The sequence below is a fragment of the Carassius carassius genome, chromosome 29, assembly GCF_963082965.1.
Source record: "Carassius carassius chromosome 29, fCarCar2.1, whole genome shotgun sequence".
Lineage (NCBI taxonomy): Eukaryota > Metazoa > Chordata > Actinopteri > Cypriniformes > Cyprinidae > Carassius > Carassius carassius.
Genome location: NC_081783.1, coordinates 18,643,189 through 18,662,747, shown reverse-complemented (window position 1 = coordinate 18,662,747; position 19,559 = coordinate 18,643,189). Strand labels below are relative to the sequence as shown.

The following is a 19,559-nucleotide window of genomic DNA, read 5'->3' as shown; positions in this document are numbered from 1 at the left end:
AGCTATTGGATTTTATTAAAAATATCTTTATTTGTGTTCTAAAGATGAACGAAGGTCTTATGGTTTTGGAACGACAACAGGGTAATTAATTTCATAATTTTCATTTTTGAGTGAACAATGCCTTTAAACATTATCATGATAAAGAGGAAAGCTTATCTACTCACTTTAACAGCCTTGTTGTGTTTATTATTGCGCTCTAGCAAACAATCCTAACTCAGACTTTCAGGGAAAATGTTTTTTTTTTGTTGTTGGAAGGTTAATGGTGGAGAAGTTGAAGTCAAGTGACCGTGGTGTAATTTGTTCATAGACTATGTTTAGATTTTTACTTTTAGTGACTATATTTAGGTTTCAAAATTCTAAAAAGTTTGTCCATTTGTGAAGATTATTATGCTGAACAATGCATTTAAGAATCATACTTTGATAAAATACTTTGTCATCTCCGCATATTAAACTGACTTTAACATTGAAATAAACAACACACATTTCACCTAGTATCCCAAAGCATCAGAAGAAAATCGTACAGATTTGGAACGATGTCAGATTTTTCATTTTTTGCTGAACTGTCCCTTTAATGGAATCTGAATGAATCTCTTTGTGTGTCACTGTAAATTCTAAATGACATCACAACGTGACTGCATGTCACAGTGCATCCTCTGCTACACATTTGTGATGACGCAGTTCACTTTCTCTTGACTTTATATGCAGTGTTGTCATTTCTTCCCACTTATACAGTCTTGGTCTCCTCATTTTTCGTTTTTGGCACACAACGTTCATAGCATTATTAACAATGTTTATTTTTGTAGTAATAATACTAATAATACATATAATGGTCATAATAAATTTACTGTACATTGAAATATTAATTATAATGCTACGTTTGTATTTCTCTCAACTCTGTCTCATGTATTCAAACCCACTGCAGTCAGGCTCAGACGTGAGTGTGTCGCATGAGTTCAGAGGTCAAAGAAGGCTCTTCAGCTATTGTGCTCTGGGGCGTGTTTATGACCTGCCCGTCCGTTGACCCCCTGACCTTGGCTGATTGACGGGCTAGACTGAGTTTTCCGCAGGTAACCTTCTTTCGCCTCCCCGCTGAACAGACTGGCTTCAATCTTATCCAAATCATCACTTCCTGCGCGAAGCTTGGCCTGCAGGAGGCTGACGTACGTCTCATAGCGACATTTCTGCAGACAGAGAAAAAAATAAAGTTTAAAATGGCTTTATATTAAAATGATTGGTTAAGGTTAGTTGCATTTTACTATTTGTGATTTGCATTATTTTCCCTGTTGACCAGGACCATGATCAGAACAGATGTTTTTTGATCATGACCGACCAATTGGGAACCACTGATATAGATGTTTTACAGATGCTATTTTATGACCAATGAGTACTTAATCAGCTAAAACCAATCATTTGATAACTAAAACAAAGTTTAAAAGGAGTTTGACTCAAACCTGTATGTTCTTCTCCATCAGGCCTATACAAGAGCTAAAGCATAATTGTAACATCTAAAAAGCATTCATATGAGCTCTGAGATGGGTGACTTTGTACTGGTCTGACCTCATAGGTTAAATAGTGCTCTTTGATTCGATACTCTTCTGATTCTTTGCTCTTGGGCGTCAGATCTGGTGGGCTCCTCTTGTGTTCCTCCAACTCCAGAGAAATCTGCTTCAGTTTGTTCTCATGGGACTTCAGTTGCTCCTCCTGTATAAATTAGAGCCACCATTATGTAAATACTGTACAACACCTAAAATTTATGTTAAACAGTCAACAACAGGCTTAAACAATGCTATACATTTCATTAGTATTATATTACTATACCACACACAAACCTTCAATCATTACATTATTGAATTCTGTAGAATAATATTTATAAATATAATTATGAAAAATGTATTACAAATTAAAAATTATTTTAAAAAGATATAATTAATAATTATATATATTTTTAATTATAGAATAAATTATAGAAAAAATATTTTATAATTATATCAAATCTAGAACAAAATGAGTGCGAGAAGCATCTTTTTTTTCCATTTTTAATCTTTTGTTTTTCTAAACGAATGAGGAATGAGTAAATAAGAAGTAAATTGCTCCATGTACATTTGTAAAGCTGGAAAAGGAGGGTCAATATGACCCCACTGCATCATGGGATACAGTATTCTCACAGTGTATTGTGCATTACTTTGACACCAGTGTTTACTTTGACACCAGTAAATAGTTTAATACATCATTAATAATAATCAAATTTCTAAATGATTCCACTATGCAATGAAGTTCATTAATCTGTAGACTGTTTACAGTTGTATTTTGCACCTGGTTAAGTCTCGTTGTGGATGAAGGCAGCAGTGGTCTGCAGAATTTCTTCATGGAGCCGATGGCGGCAGGAAAAGCAGGAGCCGAGAAAAGAGCAGTGACCAGATTAATCCTGAAAATCCATGACATCATCTCCTCTTCACTCCTACACACAGACACACATTTAAAGGGAAAGTCAAACAAGAAAACAATGAACGCAATCTGCCCCTAGTACTCTGTGATATAGTGGATGGTTGAGTAGCCAGCTATAGTAAAAGCAACAAGAAAAAGATTCTTGGAGCAGCTGAAGAGGTTTGATCCTTACGGAGCCTGCAGGAGGAAGACTCTCCAGTCCGAAGTCTTGAGCTTTAGGACGTTCTGTCTTTTGCTGTAGTCACAGGCCCTAGTAGCAAGAGCATGGTGAACCCGTACTGCATTCTTCAGGTCCACCTCTGACAGATCTTTATCAGGCTTATACTCATCCTGACCATACGGGGGAGACAGAGAGAAGAATGAGTGAAAGCAAAAATGAAAATAAATAATAGAGAGACAATGGCTGCGTTCTGAAATCATCTCGGTTACGTATGTAACCTTGGTTCCCTGAATAGGGAACGAGATGCTGCGGTGACGTCACCACGTATGGGAACACCTTCGGTGTGACGAATGTCTGAAGCCCTATACCATCCCGCCAATCTTATTGGCCAAATAGCGCGTGGCACCGCCCAGCATGCGTAAGCATATATATACCTGGTGCCGCGCGCCATTTACCTCAGATTTCATGACGAAGAAGAAAGCTATCAAGGTACGGCACGGCCAGAACCGCAGCATCTCGTTCCCTATTCAGGGAACCAAGGTTACATACGTAACCGAGATGTTCCTTTTCATAGGTCACTTCGATGCTGCGGTGACGTCACCACGTATGGGAACGCTATACCATCACGCCTGACGTACCTGATAGCTTGGATCCAAGGAAGCATCTGGTCAAGCGGAGAGAACCCGGGAGCCAGAAGCCATCCTCACATCCAGACTGTAAGACCTGATAAAAGTGCTCGGTGAGGACCAGCCTGCCGCAGCACAGATATCATCCATAGAAGATCCACTGAGAAAGGCTTGAGAAGAAGCCACTGCTCTCGTGGAATGACCTTTTACTCCTAAGGGCGAAGCGAGCCCGCGCGCCTCATAGGCCAAGGAAATAGCCTGCACCAGCCAATGGGACATGCGCTGTTTCGTAACTGCATGGCCTTATTCTTATGTCCAAAACAGACAAACAGCTGGTCAGACTCACGCCATCGGGCAGTACGATCCACATAAGTCTTTAACGCTCTCACAGGGCAAAGACTTAGATCCCCAGACTCCGCCGCAGCAGGAGAAAAAGCCTCCAGGACCACCTGCTGAAAGCGAAAGGGATAGATGCGACCTAGGGACATAATTAGGCCTTGGTCGCAACAACACTTCCACAGAGTCTGTGCTATAAAAGTCAGGATTTATCCGGAACAATTCCAAGGGCTCAAACAGATGCCCTGATAAACCATGCAACACAATGGAAAAACCCATGAAGGGACCCGCACGGGGCGGAAAGGCCTCAGCCGTCGCGCACCCTGTATGAAGGAGAAACAGTGGATGACGGCCCACTGAGGCACCATTTATATATTCGTGGTAAGCTGAATGGCTGCCACGTAAACCTTAGGGTAGCTGGTGTCACTCCATCCAAAAAACGTTCCTGAAGGAACTCCAGTACTGACGCCACTGGGCAGTAAACTGGATCCATATTATGAGTTTCACACCAGGCCGTAAACAGTCTCCACTTGAAAGCATATAAGCGTCTCGTAGAAGCTGCTCTAGAATTCACAGGGCACAGTCCCTGGCAAGCATTAAGGAAAACGCATGCGTCAAACTCACTGCGTTTCGTTGTGTATAATCCTGAAGCGTATCCACGGCAGGATTTAATCCAACAAGATAAACATTGGGCCACGCTGCTAGCGAGAACGCGGCAGCTGTGTGAGCCGTCATACACTGGCCATCTTTGCCAGCCTCCGCGCCGTCCCTCAAACTCTGAAGGCTGGATTGTGCAGAGTGTCTGAGGGGGCGCGCGAATGAGAGCTCAGTTCAATGACGCTCGAGGTGCCTTTGCTGCGAGACAGTCAATGAAGGAAAACGCATGCATCAAACTCGCTGTGTTTCGTTGTGTATAATCCTGAAGCGTATCCACGGCAGGATTTAATCCAACAAGATAAACATTGGGCCACGCTGCTAGCGAGAACGCGGCAGCTGTGCGAGCCGTCATACACTGGCCATCTTTGCCAGCCTCCGCGCCGTCCCTCAAACTCTGAAGACTGGATTGTGCAGAGTGTCTGAGGGGGCGCGCGAATGATAGCTCCGTTCAATGACGCTCGAGGTGCCTTTGCTGCGAGACAGTCAATGTTAGAGAACATGAAGGAAACGCATGCATCAAACTCGCTGTGTTTCGTTGTGTATAATCCTGAAGCGTATCCACGGCAGGATTTAATCCAACAAGATGAACATCGGGCCACGCCGCTAGCGAGAACGCGGCGGCTGTGTGAACCGTCATACACTGGCCATCTTTGCCAGCCTCCGCGCCGTCCCTCAAACTCTGAAGACTGGATTGTGCAGAGTGTCTGAGGGGGCGCGCGAATGATAGCTCAGTTAAATGACGCTCGAGGAGCCTTTGCTGCGAGACAGTCAAATGTTAAAGTGTGGAAACTGCAGTGAGAGGCTTAGATGTGCATTAGCAGTCCAACAGCGCTCTCTGTAATTCAGTATAGTCTCGGTAGTTTCAGCAGAAAGACCGGGACATATGAACTCACTCTGCTCAGAGGCCACGCCCGCAGATTCCATAGATCTGGCCTCGGGTGCCAAATCAGTCCCTGTGCTTGTGATAATAAATCTGAGGGGAATCTCCCATGGAGAGCCCGCTAACAGATTGATCAGATCCACAAACCACGGCTGTGTGTGTGCCACCGCGGAGCCACCAGCAGCAGCTGTTCCACCCTGTCCACCCGTATTCTGCGTAATATCGCCGAAATCAGACAGATTGGGGGAAAACGCATACAAACTGGTCCTGGGCCAGTTGTGGGCTAATGCATCCAAGCCCAGGGGTGCTGGAGGGCATAGGGAGAACCAAAGCGGGTAATGCGCAGTCGTGTTTGACGCAAACAATTCCACTTTGCTTCCCCGAAAATCTGCCATAGGAGACTCACCGATTGGGGGTGCAATCCCCACTCCGCTTGCTCCAGAGTCTGCCTGGATAGCAAATTCGCTCCAAAGTCCAACGTCCGGGGACATGAACAGCTCGGATCGATAGAATTTAGTTCTGAAAACAAAGAACATGTTTCGCCAGCCTGCACAGGGGGCGAGAGAATAATCCTCTCTGATGATTCAGGTATGACACAACCGCTGTGTTGTCTGATCTGAGCAGCACATGACGGCCGATCAGCAGATTCGAGAAATACTGGAGAGCCAGAAAAACAGCCAGTAATTTCAACCTGTTTATGTGCCAACTCCCTTGACAAACAGCTCCCCAGTCGGTCAAAGACGCATCCGTCGTGACAGTCTCTCGGGAAGCGCAAATCCCCAGCCGGACTCCGGTCAGGAGAATTCAGTCAGGAGAATTCGGTTGACATACATATTTTTAAGCGACATCACACATCGCCGTGTCACCGGAATCGTCCGATGCGGAGACAACGGGGTGAAACATTCCATACGTAAGCCCAGGCTGTTAAATGATTCAGCACAAGATCCCCATGAGAGTGTGCTTGAGTCTGCGATTGCGCTAAACACCAGCTAATCGCCTAAAATAGTTCAAACACGAACGCCCTGGTGCCGCAACGGGGCCAGAGATCCATCCATGCATTTTGAGAAATACTGATACGCTTTGCTCTCTAAAGCGAATCTGAGGAACTTCCTGAGTGCAAGATTCAGATGGTGTAAACCCAGAATGGGTCGTAATCCGTCAGTGTTTTTTTTTTTTTTTTTTTTTACCACAAAATGACGGCTGTAAAAAACCCCGCCTCCATCTGAGAGGGGTGTACTTCCTCTATAGCCCCTTTGCTCAGCAGAGTTGACATCTCCTGTCGCAGCACCGCTATTTCCATCGGCTTCGCCACCGTGGAAAGACTTCTGCGGAAAGGAGGCGGGCCTTATTGAAACTGAATGGTGTATCCATGACAAATCGTGCGTAACACCCATAGAGAAATGTCGGGCAAGCGTTCACACACGGCCGAGACCATACTAGCGGTCTCAAAATTTCCGCTTCCTGCAACGCTGTCATACATGTTAAAATATCCGGGCACGAAAAGCTCATGGCGTTCGTGCACAGGGGAAGTGTATGTATAAGAGCCGTTGCGTCTCGTTGTGTATAATCCTGAAACGTGTCCACGGCAGGAATTAGGCCAACAGATTGAACATCGGGTTTTGCCGCTAGCGAAAAACGGCGGCTGTGCGAGCCGTCATAAATGGGTCGCCTGTGCAGGACCCTTGAATCGCCCCTCGAATTCTGAAAGCTGGATTGCGCAGAGTGTCTGAGGGAACGTTTGGCATTACAGCTCAATCCAATGCTGCTCGAAGCACCGTTTGCTGCGAGGCAAACAATGTAGAATGTGGGGACTGCAGTGAGAGGGTTAGATGTGCATAGCAATCCAACAGCACTCTCTGTTGGAGGGCACAGTCCCTGGCAAGCATTAAGGAAAACGCATGCGTCAAACTCGCTGCGTTTCGTTGTGTATAATCCTGAAGCGTATCCACGGCAGGATTTAATCCAACAAGATAAACATTGGGCCACGCTGCTAGCGAGAACGCGGCAGCTGTGTGAGCCGTCATACACTGGCCATCTTTGCCAGCCTCCGCGCCGTCCCTCAAACTCTGAAGGCTGGATTGTGCAGAGTGTCTGAGGGGGCGCGCGAATGAGAGCTCAGTTCAATGACGCTCGAGGTGCCTTTGCTGCGAGACAGTCAATGAAGGAAAACGCATGCATCAAACTCGCTGCGTTTCGTTGTGTATAATCCTGAAGCGTATCCACGGCAGGATTTAATCCAACAAGATAAACATTGGGCCACGCTGCTAGCGAGAACGCGGCAGCTGTGCGAGCCGTCATACACTGGCCATCTTTGCCAGCCTCCGCGCCGTCCCTCAAACTCTGAAGACTGGATTGTGCAGAGTGTCTGAGGGGGCGCGCGAATGATAGCTCCGTTCAATGACGCTCGAGGTGCCTTTGCTGCGAGACAGTCAATGTTAGAGAACATGAAGGAAACGCATGCATCAAACTCGCTGCGTTTCGTTGTGTATAATCCTGAAGCGTATCCACGGCAGGATTTAATCCAACAAGATGAACATCGGGCCACGCCGCTAGCGAGAACGCGGCGGCTGTGTGAACCGTCATGCACTGGCCATCTTTGCCAGCCTCCGCGCCGTCCCTCAAACTCTAAAGACTGGATTGTGCAGAGTGTCTGAGGGGGCGCGCGAATGATAGCTCAGTTAAATGACGCTCGAGGAGCCTTTGCTGCGAGACAGTCAAATGTTAGAGTGTGGAAACTGCAGTGAGAGGCTTAGATGTGCATTAGCAGTCCAACAGCGCTCTCTGGAGGCAGGCACAGTCCTAAGCAAACATGAAGGAAAAACGCATGCGTCACATTCGCTGCGTTTCGTTGTGTATAATCCTGAAGCGTATCCACGGCAGGATTTAATCCAACAAGATAAACATCGGGCCACGCGCTAGCGAGAACGCGGCGGCTGTGTGAACCGTCATACGCTGGCCATCTTTGCCAGCCTCCGCGCCGTCCCTCAAACTCTGAAGACTGGATTGTGCAGAGTGTCTGAGGGGGCGCGCGAATGATAGCTCAGTTCAATGACGCTCGAGGTGCCCTTGCTGCGAGACAGTCAAAGTTAGAGTATGGGGACTGCAGTGAGAGGGTAGATGTGCATTAGCAGTCTAACAGCGCTCTCAGTGAAGGGCATAGTCCCTGGCATATTAACATGAAGAAAAGCGTGTGCGTCAAACTCGCTGCGTTTCGTTGTATATAATCCTGAAGCGTATCCACGGCAGGATTCAAACCAACAAGATAACATCGGGCCAAGCCGCTAGCGAAAACGCGGCGGCTGTGTGAGCCGTAATCCACCATTTGAAGAGCAAAACTGTTGATTAACGTGCTCGAGTGGGGGAGAGCGAGCACATGGAACTCCAGTGCATCACTGTATTCATATTCAAGCCGCACATATCGCCCCTAACCAACACCTCGTGCGGGGCCTCGGCGACCGCAGAAGCGAAATGATGGGGGTTAGACGCGAGGCGACTTAAGAAATACACTCCAGAGCGCGGATACTTCCTAATGGCGTTAGTGCACAGGGGAAGTGTATGCATATTTTACTGTAGCCATAGGCTATCAAGGAGAGAACCTGTAGAGAGGCTGCAACGAACCTCTCATAAGTGCCTCCTCGTGATAACCCATCATACGGCTCCCACCTTTCGTTGACTCATCGCGTCCGCGGAGAGGAGTATACTGCTCGTAGATGATCGCTGAGAACGCGAGATAATAGGGCACAGAAGATTCGCTTCGTACTGAAGGAATGAAATCTGAGGTAAATGGCGCGCGGCACCAGGTATATATATGCTTACGCATGCTGGGCGGTGCCACGCGCTATTTGGCCAATAAGATTGGCGGGATGATATAGGGCTTCAGACATTCGTCACACCGAAGGTGTTCCCATACGTGGTGACGTCACCGCAGCATCGAAGTGACCTATGAAAGGGAACTGTGTTCTGAGCTGCTTGCAGCATTTTAAGGCACCACAAAGGCAGTACCTAAAGCAAGCAGCAGAACTAGATTAGATAATTATGCGGTTTTACAAGAAATCTGTTTTTGTTCAAATTGTAAAACAGTGCAGACTGTATCCTTCAAAGTGAAAAAGTGAGCAACATGTAAATTAGAAGAATGCATTTATTTAATTAAATACTGAAAAGCACTAATAAAACAGGCTTGGTTACCCACAATGTGTGTTTATTAATACATTGAATTAACATTATTTATTGAAACAATAATTATAAAAACTTAAGAAACAGTAATCAGTGTATTGGGCTCTTGATGGATATTTTGGCAGACTATTTCTTACACATTATAGTACACATACTGCAAAATATAGTATGACTGTGTGTGGTGTGTGTGAGTGTGTGGTAAGTAGATTTAAATTACTTTCTGCAGGTAGAGAATCATCCCCTTCAGCACGGCATAAAACTTCTTCCAGCCTCTACGACCTCTCGGGGCTACAGAGAGACAGAATAAAAGAGGAAAAGTGTGTGTGAAAGAGAGACAGAATAACGACACACTACACTAATGAGCTCCACTGTTGATTGCTGCAACACAAGTCGAGGAAAGAAGCTCTCTAGAACAAACTTCACTGCTCACAAATGAACTCCACCACAATGGAAGATACAACCTAATTTATTTAATTAAAGCAGCTGAATTATTAAAAAGATAGAAATTTTGGCGGGTCCTAAATAATGCTGATTTATTACATTCCAAAACTTGCTGTTTACTGCCTAGGTAGCCAGCTACCTTGAAAGACTACATCCTAACCATCATGGAATCTTATAAGTGACCTAAATGGAGTGTTCTACATCAGAAGGGCTGAGAATTTGGCTTGTTTTTAATAGATTTTAACTTAGCTTGTTGTTAATGGTGTGAAATTAAGCAACATAAAAATGCACAGCACTCATTAAATATAATACAAAATACTTAAACTTATAAAATATAAAACAATTTAAATATGTATAAATATACTTGCAAAGAAATTTATAATAAAAATATAAAAAATTATATTTATAAAGAAACATAGCATATATATATATGCCGTGGTCCTCATTTGTAACTCACTTTCATCTAACATTTTCAACATTTACTAAAATAAGTATATTTATATTCAACTGCTCTTTTACGTTTATTTTCACTGAGCTTGTTTATTGTTATTGTCAAATAAAACTAAAACTACACTTATTAAAAATAATTTTCAAGTTAGAAATAACGAAATAAAGAGAAATAAAGCTGAAATAAACTAAACAAATATTAGATGAAAAACTTTTTAAAAAATTACAAATTAGAAGTTTGAATAAAATTACTAAAAATAATAGTGAAATAAAAACTATAGGTAACTTTAAGATACATTTTCATTAATTTTGGCTAAAATGAGGAAGCACATTATTGGCCAAATGAAGGCATCTTAGTGTCATTAAAATGGAAGCACATCTCTGATGCCTTAAAATGTTGTCTTAATGGGCAGCACACTAGGTTTTGGAAAACATGATTTACCTTTGTGTTTATTAATTTATTTGTCTGTTATATTTTGCCTCTTATATTTATACTGACAAAGGAAAAAGGACATGAAATGATGTGGAAACAGCACTGGGAAATTAATATCAAAAGTATGATTTTGCAGAACAAACAAAAGACACACATACTGCGTTTGCCGTCCATCTCTGCGTGGCTTTTGCGTGTCAGAATGCCGTGTTTGTACGTCACAGCATTGAGTAAAAGTGGAATGGCGATGAAAGGGTTACTGCCGTCCGTTACCCTGACAACTCTCTTCCCTCCCGCCTCACACTGATCCTCCACCAGCTCCGACAGACTCTTCCTCAACTCCTCTTCCTCACTGCAGAAACAGAGCAGATTAAGCAGCATTAATGCACGTGTGCAGGTCCTGCGCACATTACATGCAGATTCGCTCCAGAAGTCATATGATAATGCGAGCGCACTTGACTCCTGGGGATGATATTGGATACTCACATCGCCCACTCCAGCTTCTCGTTCTTTATTGAGTTATAGAGCACCTAAACCAGGACAGAGACATATGAGACTGTAAATACTGTAAGTCTGAAACACCACAACTTCACCAGTCAGACAGGTTTATAGGACCAAGCATATGAAACAATATGCTTTTGAATCCAATTTAAAAACGAATGCGTCTTTTGTTGCATTCAAAAATGCAATTATAATATGCGCATCATGCGGTTACTGCGTTTCAAGTGTGTTTTAATGAAATCAGTCAGGTTTGGTTAGAAATCACACTCTATCAGTAAACATGCATGTGTTTTTCTGAAGCGATGTTTCTTTTTCATACCACTGGTTGTTGATAATAATAATATGATAGAAAGCATAGGCATGTCTGCTGTGTGTTACCTTGAGCGATTCTTTGGGAAAATCTTTGCCGTCGTTGAGGCCGTCCAGATTGCTAATGAACTGCTGGCAAGACATCTTCTTCCCAATATTCTTCAATACAATAACACAATACCATGTTACAACAATTATGACATATATGTCAGTTAGTATCATCATATCATTGATGGAAACAACTGACCCTATGCTAAACTATCCTTCAAAACTGTTGCCATCTAAAACAAGTGTATACAGATTGATTGAATATTATTCTTCTAACGGGTAGGAATGCATTGTGACATTTTTCTTTAAACTTAATTGATTAATTATTCAGTGACATGATTAAAAACTGTGGCTGTGAATCACAAATAAGGAAATTGCTTGAGGGCTGTTTAATCCACAGCATCCACTTCTTAAGAATTATTTAAAGATTTGGAAAAAGAGGCAAAACGTCACTTATAACTTCTCAAATGTACATAAATCTATCTATCTATCTACTAAAATTAATGGATGAAAATCTTCTAGAACTAATGACTAGAACTAATATGACTCGAGATCTACTTCGGTGAAAATCTGTGTGAATCTTTCATCCTGTTTATCAACCTGTCAGAAAGAAAATACGCCTGCTTACTTAGAAAAGTAATAATAAGCCTCTCCTCAACAAACTGCATGATTTGACGCATAACTCATGTCTGTAGCACAAATGATGCTTTTCAGATACGTAAACTATTTTAACAGTGATCCTTAGACTTATGAAAGGAAGATTGTGAAAGCTCCTTGCATAGTTTGAAGCAGATACCATATTAATTTATTATGGTTTACAGCAGTTACAATAACTGTATTTTATCATTTAGTATAGTCTTTTGGCAGAATCTAAGGTCCCATGGGAATCTTTTGTAAATATATATATCCATATTGAAAACTGAGTGATTACAAAATGTAAGTGTAACAATACAGAAATCAAACCTTAGAGATATAAAAAACGAACTCTATTCAGAACCACACCAGTTGTTCTAAACTCCATGTAGTAGACAGAGCTGTCAGCAGATGGCAGTATCAAACCAGACCAACCATCTACACATCACAACCAACACACATCAATATCTCAGTCCGTCTGTCCCCCTCCTACCACAGAGATCTACTTTAGATGAGTAATATTCCACGAATGATGGATGAAAACGTTCTGAAAACACATTAAAGCTGAAGCCATTAAAAGAGAAGAAACACACAAAGAAGAACAGAGGAGGAGAGAGAAGCACTTACCACCTGCCGCAAAATGAGTTAGAGAAGAAATGGAGAGATAGAGAGACATGTTTAGGTCAAAGTCGGAGAGAACTGTAATATTACCAAGAGAATCACAACAAGAAGAACCTTGTTAAGGAAAATGACACTATGAAGTCACACATGCATATGGTGATGTTTTTAGTTTAGTTGCTGATAACAGTTCATTAGCAGCATCTCAAATATTTTGTTATTTTTCACACACACACACACACACACACACACACACACACACACACACACACACACACACACACACACACACACACACACATTTATTTATTTATATATAATTCTTCTTATAATACTTTCTTGAAAATGGTCAGTCTTGGCTTTCTCCGGTAGTCAAATATCTCTAAACATTTAATATGTACGGCCAACTGGATGTTAATTCCAAATCAATACTTAACATCAGGGTACTGATCAACATTTTAGTGTGAATACAGAAACTAGCAATATGAGACAGGACTGAAGATGGTTTGTTTCCACATCAATCTAATATTTGCATCTGCAATTAGATTGGAGTGTAATTTCTAGTAGATATAGTTAATGCAGTAACTAATTAATTTCTAGTAGATCCAGTTAATGCAATAACTAAATTATGTAGCTAATAAACTTGTTAGTGTCAGACATGTTTGGAATTAACGACCTAAAGAAGAGCTGAATACATACATGTCCATGCAGGTCTGTGTTAAGAAGCATAAGTGCACAGGTCAGTGTGTGAGCGCCATCTATTAAAAAAACAGAGTTAGAGAATAAGAAATCATACATATTTAAAACTAAAACACTGTTTCAAAACCAAACCAGCTGCATAGTCATACATCACAGGAGATTTAAAGAACCGTAAGCATCATTTGCTATTCTAGCAACATGCTAACATAAAACAAATGGTCCAATAAGTCACTCATGAGGTTACATTTCAGTGAAGATGTCGTCTTAGAAGGCCATCTTACACTAGAGTGTGGAACAGAGCTTGTACATGTAAATTCACTCATAAAAGTTCATTGAAATACATTATGAGCTGCCATCATAAAATTTGAGCTACATAGCATCTAGATAAATGCACTTGCCCTCTGAGGTGAGAGCTTCTGGGTTACAGTGACAGAAGCGTTTGGAGAAATGCACCAGCACACGTTCTCTCTCCTGCGTCTCTCCCATCAGAGGAAATGCCTTCAGGAAGTTCCTGCAACCAGAGTACACGAAGACAGTCATGGCGCTGTGCTAAGAAGGAGCAGATATGCTAGTACTACTACATACAATATATACCATAGACAGAATATATATTTTTTATGGTCACTAATAAGCACCCACTTTAATTTAATGTACTTGCATTGTGTTATATAGTGCAGTGTGACTTTCAAGAAAGCAACAACAATGATTGGCACATGTTGCATTCCCGTTATGAGCCACTCAAACTAGTTTAATTCACTTGTACTTCTATTGTTCGTCCAGGACTGAAATATTCTTAACCACGTTGTGCAACTGCACTTAGTTCCTCCTCTTCTTGCAGTGCAGGTATTTAAGTAATGGCATGCTAACTTCTTCCAGTTTTACGGGTATTTGTGGAACTGAGACATTAATATGTGACATGCGTGAGTATTAATCTAAAATTAGCTTCTTCCTCTTATTGCAGCTTAACCATTGCAATAACACAAAGAAACAATGAAGCAGCTATGTGGCATGCTTTTAAAAACCGTTCAACAACAACTTCCTATGTCCTATTCAAGCTCAGCATGAAAAAGCAATGTTATATTACATTTCTGACCTGCCCAAACTGAAATATTATTGGTCCAAATACCTGCTTATCACAGCTGTGTATTACACATCAAATATGTTCAGTCTGTGATTTTGTTGGTAAATTTGTCCTTTTGCTTTCGTTTAGGATCAGTATTTGCACTGTTCAGGACAATAACAATCTTGGTTGTATTTTGTGGTTGAAATGATCTTACCTTAGCGCTCTGTCTAATGACAACCCTGTGAAATCAAAGAAACTCAGGTACTCCGATGCAACCAACTGGCTGAATTCATTACTGCAGGAGAAAGAAACAAGGAAGGTAGGGATTGTGGGTATAAATGAAAAGTGTTTTATTCCACTCCCTTTCCTATACAGTTCACTTGTTCACACACAAACGCTCACTTCTTGCCCAGGTGTCGTGCCACGTCACAGCGCTTGAAGCCCTCCACATAGAAGAGTCGCTTAGCCAGTCGTTTGGCAGCATCTGTGTCGACACGGCAGCCGTTGGCGAGAGTATCCGTGCTGCCCCTCTCCAGCGTCTCCACACTGCCCAACTCAGAGTCCGAGTCGCACAGTACATCTGTGAGGTTGGCATCACTAGGTTGGCAGAAAAAAAACAAGGAGAAGAAAAAACATCAATGTCCAGATGCAAAATACGTCCAGAACCAAGATGGTACAATAGATGATGGATAGTTTTAGATCTTTTTGACTTAAAGACCCCCACTGTCCAACATAATATTCAAAGGACAGTATATAGAGGTGGGAATCCAATTACGATTCTGGGAATCACAATCCAATTTTAAAACTTGATATGCATTTTTCTTATTAATTAATGAAATTACTAACTTCTGATATAACATTTATTTGTTCACTTTTATTAAATGACTTGTAAGTACATTTTTTAATAATTACATAATAATAAATCAAAACAATTGTATGTTAAGAATGATTTTAACATCAGTTGTTTTGTCCGTCCATGAGACAGAACTGACATTTTACATGCATTTCACATCATAAAAGCAAAATCAATTCAGAATCACGATTCATCAGAGAATCAATGTGTTTCTTCACTCATAATATATAATATCATTAGAACTATGACTAGGCTATAAATATTTGTTAAGTATAAAATTTATTAACAGAAACTGGGAGTGATAAAGGTAAATTAATTAAACGGTTCATTTTGTGATTCCAGACATTTAAAGAACTGTATGTCCTTAAATAAAAACAACAGTTATTAAGGGGGGAAATTAACTTGGAAGCTTGATTATATGTTTTTTTTTAGCATTTTAATTTAGATTTTTTGTAATATAATATAATATAATATAATATAATATAATATAATATAATATAATATAATATAATATAATATAATATAATATAATATAATATAATATAATATAATATAATATAATATAATATAATATAATATAATATAATATAATATAGCTCATGGGTATAGCAAAGAGGATCTTGAGAGAAACACAATCTTTTTTTCCAGCCAAGAAACGGCACATATAATTCAACTAATTAAAATCTCAATGTGTACAACTACTGCGATGGAGGCAAATGGCTCATTAGGATGTTCTTTAAATGAAGCTATAATTTGGGATGAGGAGTTTTTGCGTCAGCTGCTGAGCCCTAGAGAGGACAGAACCTGCGTGAGTCAGACAGGCCATTACTAAAGTGACAGACGCCAAGCTTTATATGATTTATTTATGAACTTCTGTCTGGTTATGGTACACAGCTAACTGTGCATAAACTAATGTGCCTTGTGGTGTTTCATTGTAATCATAAACCTACAGAACTTCATACTGAGAGAGTTTAACCATGCCAAACTTCTTGTTAAAAGCATAACAAATATTTTGGACAACTAGTCACCAATTGTGACTAGGGATGGGTACCGAAACCCGGTATTAAAATGGCCTCGGGGCTAAATTATGAAAGACCGTAGTATCAGTAAGATCTGACGCTATCGGTTCTGCTTTCGGTACTGGAGGGGAAAAAATTTATTTACTATGTATTTTTGCTTAATAATGTTATCGTGCACATTTTATCTCACCAAACATTTCTAATGTGCGATCATATTAAGACGTTTGTCTGTGAGATCTGCGAGATCTCTCATGCGCGCCGCGGAGGCTGTCTGTCAGGCGCACACACACACACACACACACAACAAGAACGAGCGCGGCGCACACACACGCATAAGGGGCCGTTCACATATCGCATCTTTTTTGCGCACTCAAGTTCGTTATTTCAAATGTAGGCGCGCGTATGCGTGCTCATAATGGAAGCGGTGCGACGAGCTCGTTTTTTCCAGGCGCGTCAGCACCGCATCGAGTTAAAAACATCTCAACTTTTCAGAATGCCGTAAGCGCACCGCAGGTCATGTAACTTCCTCACCTTTTCCGTAACAATGTTGAAAGCTCAGCCAAGATGAAGGAACAGCTGATAGCTGTATGTGGATTTTTTTATTAATTTAGTACCAGAGCTACTGCAAGCAGTTTTTAGTGCTGCAAATCCATTTATCCATTGCTGAAATTTCCGCGTCTTCATGGAGAGAGCAGGCCATAGTTGCTTAGCAACGGCAGACTCCTCAGGAGCGCAAGTGCCCGAAGGCTTTGGGGAAAAAAAAAATCAGAAAGCGGCGTGCCTAGCGTTTTCCACGCGTTTTTAGACGCGATATGTGAACGGCCCCTTACAGTACGAAAACTCCTGCTTAATACAAAGAGTGACGATGGCGGAGACAGCAAAACGTTCCAAAGTGTGGTTATACTTCACTAGAGTTGATGCAGACAACGCTGGTTGTCATAAGTGCAACAAAATTTGTGCATGTAAGGGCAGAAACACAAGCAATCTGTCAAAGCATCTTTCAAAAGTGCATTATGTGCAGACAGAGAAATGCAAAGTTTTCGACTGCCTAACACAACACAAAGTAACACAACACAAAGTACCGATAAGAATACCGTTAAAGTACTGGACCGTTAAGCCAAACGGTATCGGTAAGAGTAGTAATACCGTTAAAACCTTAACGATACCCATCCCTAATTGTGACTATATACACTGCTATTTAAAGGTTTGGGGTTAAAAGAAAAGTGAATTCATATTTTATTTTGATTAAAGGCTCTTCTTTTGAATTTTCTATTCATCAAGGATTACTTAAAAAATTTTCCATCTTAACTTTTTTCAACATTGATAATAAGAAATGTTTCTTAAGCATTAAATCAGCATATTAGAATAATTCTGAAGGATCATGTGACACTTAAAACTGGAGTAATGATGAAAATTCAGCTTTGCATCACAAAAATAAATTACATTTTAAAATATATTAACATAGAAAACTGTTCTTCTAAATGTTTTGATTATTTCAGAATATTACTGTTTTTACTGTATTTTTGATCAACTAAACGCAGCCATGGCCAAATGAATTGCAAAGGACAAATTAAAAGGATGCTGTCATCACTCAATGAGCAGACATGAAGAGAAACACACTGCGAATACAGATGGAATATGCTTACTGGTCAACAGTTTAGTCTTGATGCGCGTCCACAGCCTTCTGAATAAATTATGGCTGTCATTTTCATTGTGGATGAGTCAAATTTTTTGCATAATTTGATTAGCACAATTGCATTTGCTTCAAACTCGATAAAGTACGGTAATGTGTTGGTTGCCATGGTGCCCGTAGAACCTGGTGTTCCCGGCGTATAGAAAGAGGGTGTAATTTGTGTCCCTCCCAAGCAGATGGCCCCTCCATCAGCATTACCCACAATGCCCTAGAAAAGCCCCAACAAATCTCACACGGCACAGAGTGAGGAGTAAAGCAGGCAGGATTGCTCAGGGTACAGACTGTAATTCTAGTGATGAGCAGTAGTTCAAGGTGATAAATGATTCCTGATTTCATCCGGAGACTACAAAATTATTTCAGAATCTGCTGAAAATGTACACACTCTCAGGCTATTGAAGATTTAGAGAACTTAGTTTCTTTATTACAACAGATTTGCAGAAATTTAGGATTACATCACTTGTTTACCAATGGATCCTCTGCAGTGAATGGGTGCCGAGTATAAAAAGCTGATTTAAAACATCGCAATAATCAAAAAACCACCAATTAACGTCTTGTGAAGCAAAAATCTGTTTGTTAATTCATCATCAAGATGCTTTAAACTTCAAATGATTGCTTACGGCTAAAACCATCTATTCATAATGTTGTTTGGTCCAGTGATAAAGTCATCTCGTCTGAATCAGAAAAGAGAAGTATGCACCGACCAATCAAGCAAGTTTGTGAATGAAAACAGTCCCAAACTATTCTAAACTAATACGTCTGTGGATTTTGATGTGAGAGGACAATAGCGGATGGACTTTTCCACTAGAGGAAGCGTTATTATGGATTATCGACTGGTATTTTGGCCAAAAGTGATGATTTAAAACACCTTGATGGATTTGTTTCTTAAAATGCAGAGCTTTACACTTCACAAGATGAAAATTGATGGACTGGAGCCATGTGTTTCAAGTAATTCACATTACTTGTGAATTATTGTGATGTTTTTATCAGCTGTTAGGACTCTCATTCTGACGGCACCCATTCACTGCAGAGGATCCATATACTGTACATTTTGGATGGTAACATCTGGAATAGATGGAATACATCATTTTTAGTTACAACTAAATTATGAGGAATACATTCTAAATTTAGCAGAATAAGAAATGGTGCCCTATACAGTAATACATAAAGACATTACATAAAGGTATGATGAAATGTCATCTGAGTTTAGGTTTTACAACCATCTCTTTCCCTCTTCCTGTAAAGCAAAGCAGTCACTGAATCATCACAAATATGACTCACATCTACAGTATGTGAGCACATGTGTCTGCACAGAGGCAGGTGTGAATTAGATCGCCAGACTCTGACTGGTTCAGAGCCCCTGACATAATCTTTCAGCAGTCAGGTGTCAAAACAGCAGCTGGCTGTTTGTATTTTAGTCCTGTGTACATAATGACTGAACAAACCTGATCGGAAAGCAATACTTCTCCATCTGCCACCGGGCTCCTGTGATCAATAATAATGATAGATTGCACAGTTATAGTATTATCGA

The 19,559-nt window shown here is 41.1% G+C and overlaps 1 protein-coding gene across 2 annotated transcripts in view; it reads right to left on the bottom strand.

Annotated features, from left to right (window-relative positions):
• Positions 1-678: 678 nt before the first annotated feature.
• Positions 679-19,559, bottom strand: part of psd2 (pleckstrin and Sec7 domain containing 2) — a 43,277-nt gene continuing 24,396 nt past the window's right edge. Inside the window, exons 4-15 of one of the 2 annotated variants that reach the window (XM_059516176.1) lie at positions 14,869-15,063; positions 14,681-14,761; positions 13,802-13,914; positions 13,404-13,462; positions 11,475-11,564; positions 11,082-11,125; positions 10,757-10,947; positions 9,495-9,565; positions 2,618-2,775; positions 2,314-2,458; positions 1,558-1,701; positions 679-1,181 (exon numbers count right to left, since the gene is read on the bottom strand). In XM_059516176.1, coding sequence (XP_059372159.1) covers positions 975-1,181; positions 1,558-1,701; positions 2,314-2,458; positions 2,618-2,775; positions 9,495-9,565; positions 10,757-10,947; positions 11,082-11,125; positions 11,475-11,564; positions 13,404-13,462; positions 13,802-13,914; positions 14,681-14,761; positions 14,869-15,063 — 1,498 coding nt within the window. In that variant the 3' untranslated portion in view covers positions 679-974. Of the gene's footprint in view, positions 1,182-1,557; positions 1,702-2,313; positions 2,459-2,617; positions 2,776-9,494; positions 9,566-10,756; positions 10,948-11,081; positions 11,126-11,474; positions 11,566-13,401; positions 13,463-13,801; positions 13,915-14,680; positions 14,762-14,868; positions 15,064-19,559 lie in introns of both variants that reach the window. The other variant, XM_059516177.1, reaches the window with a different exon arrangement.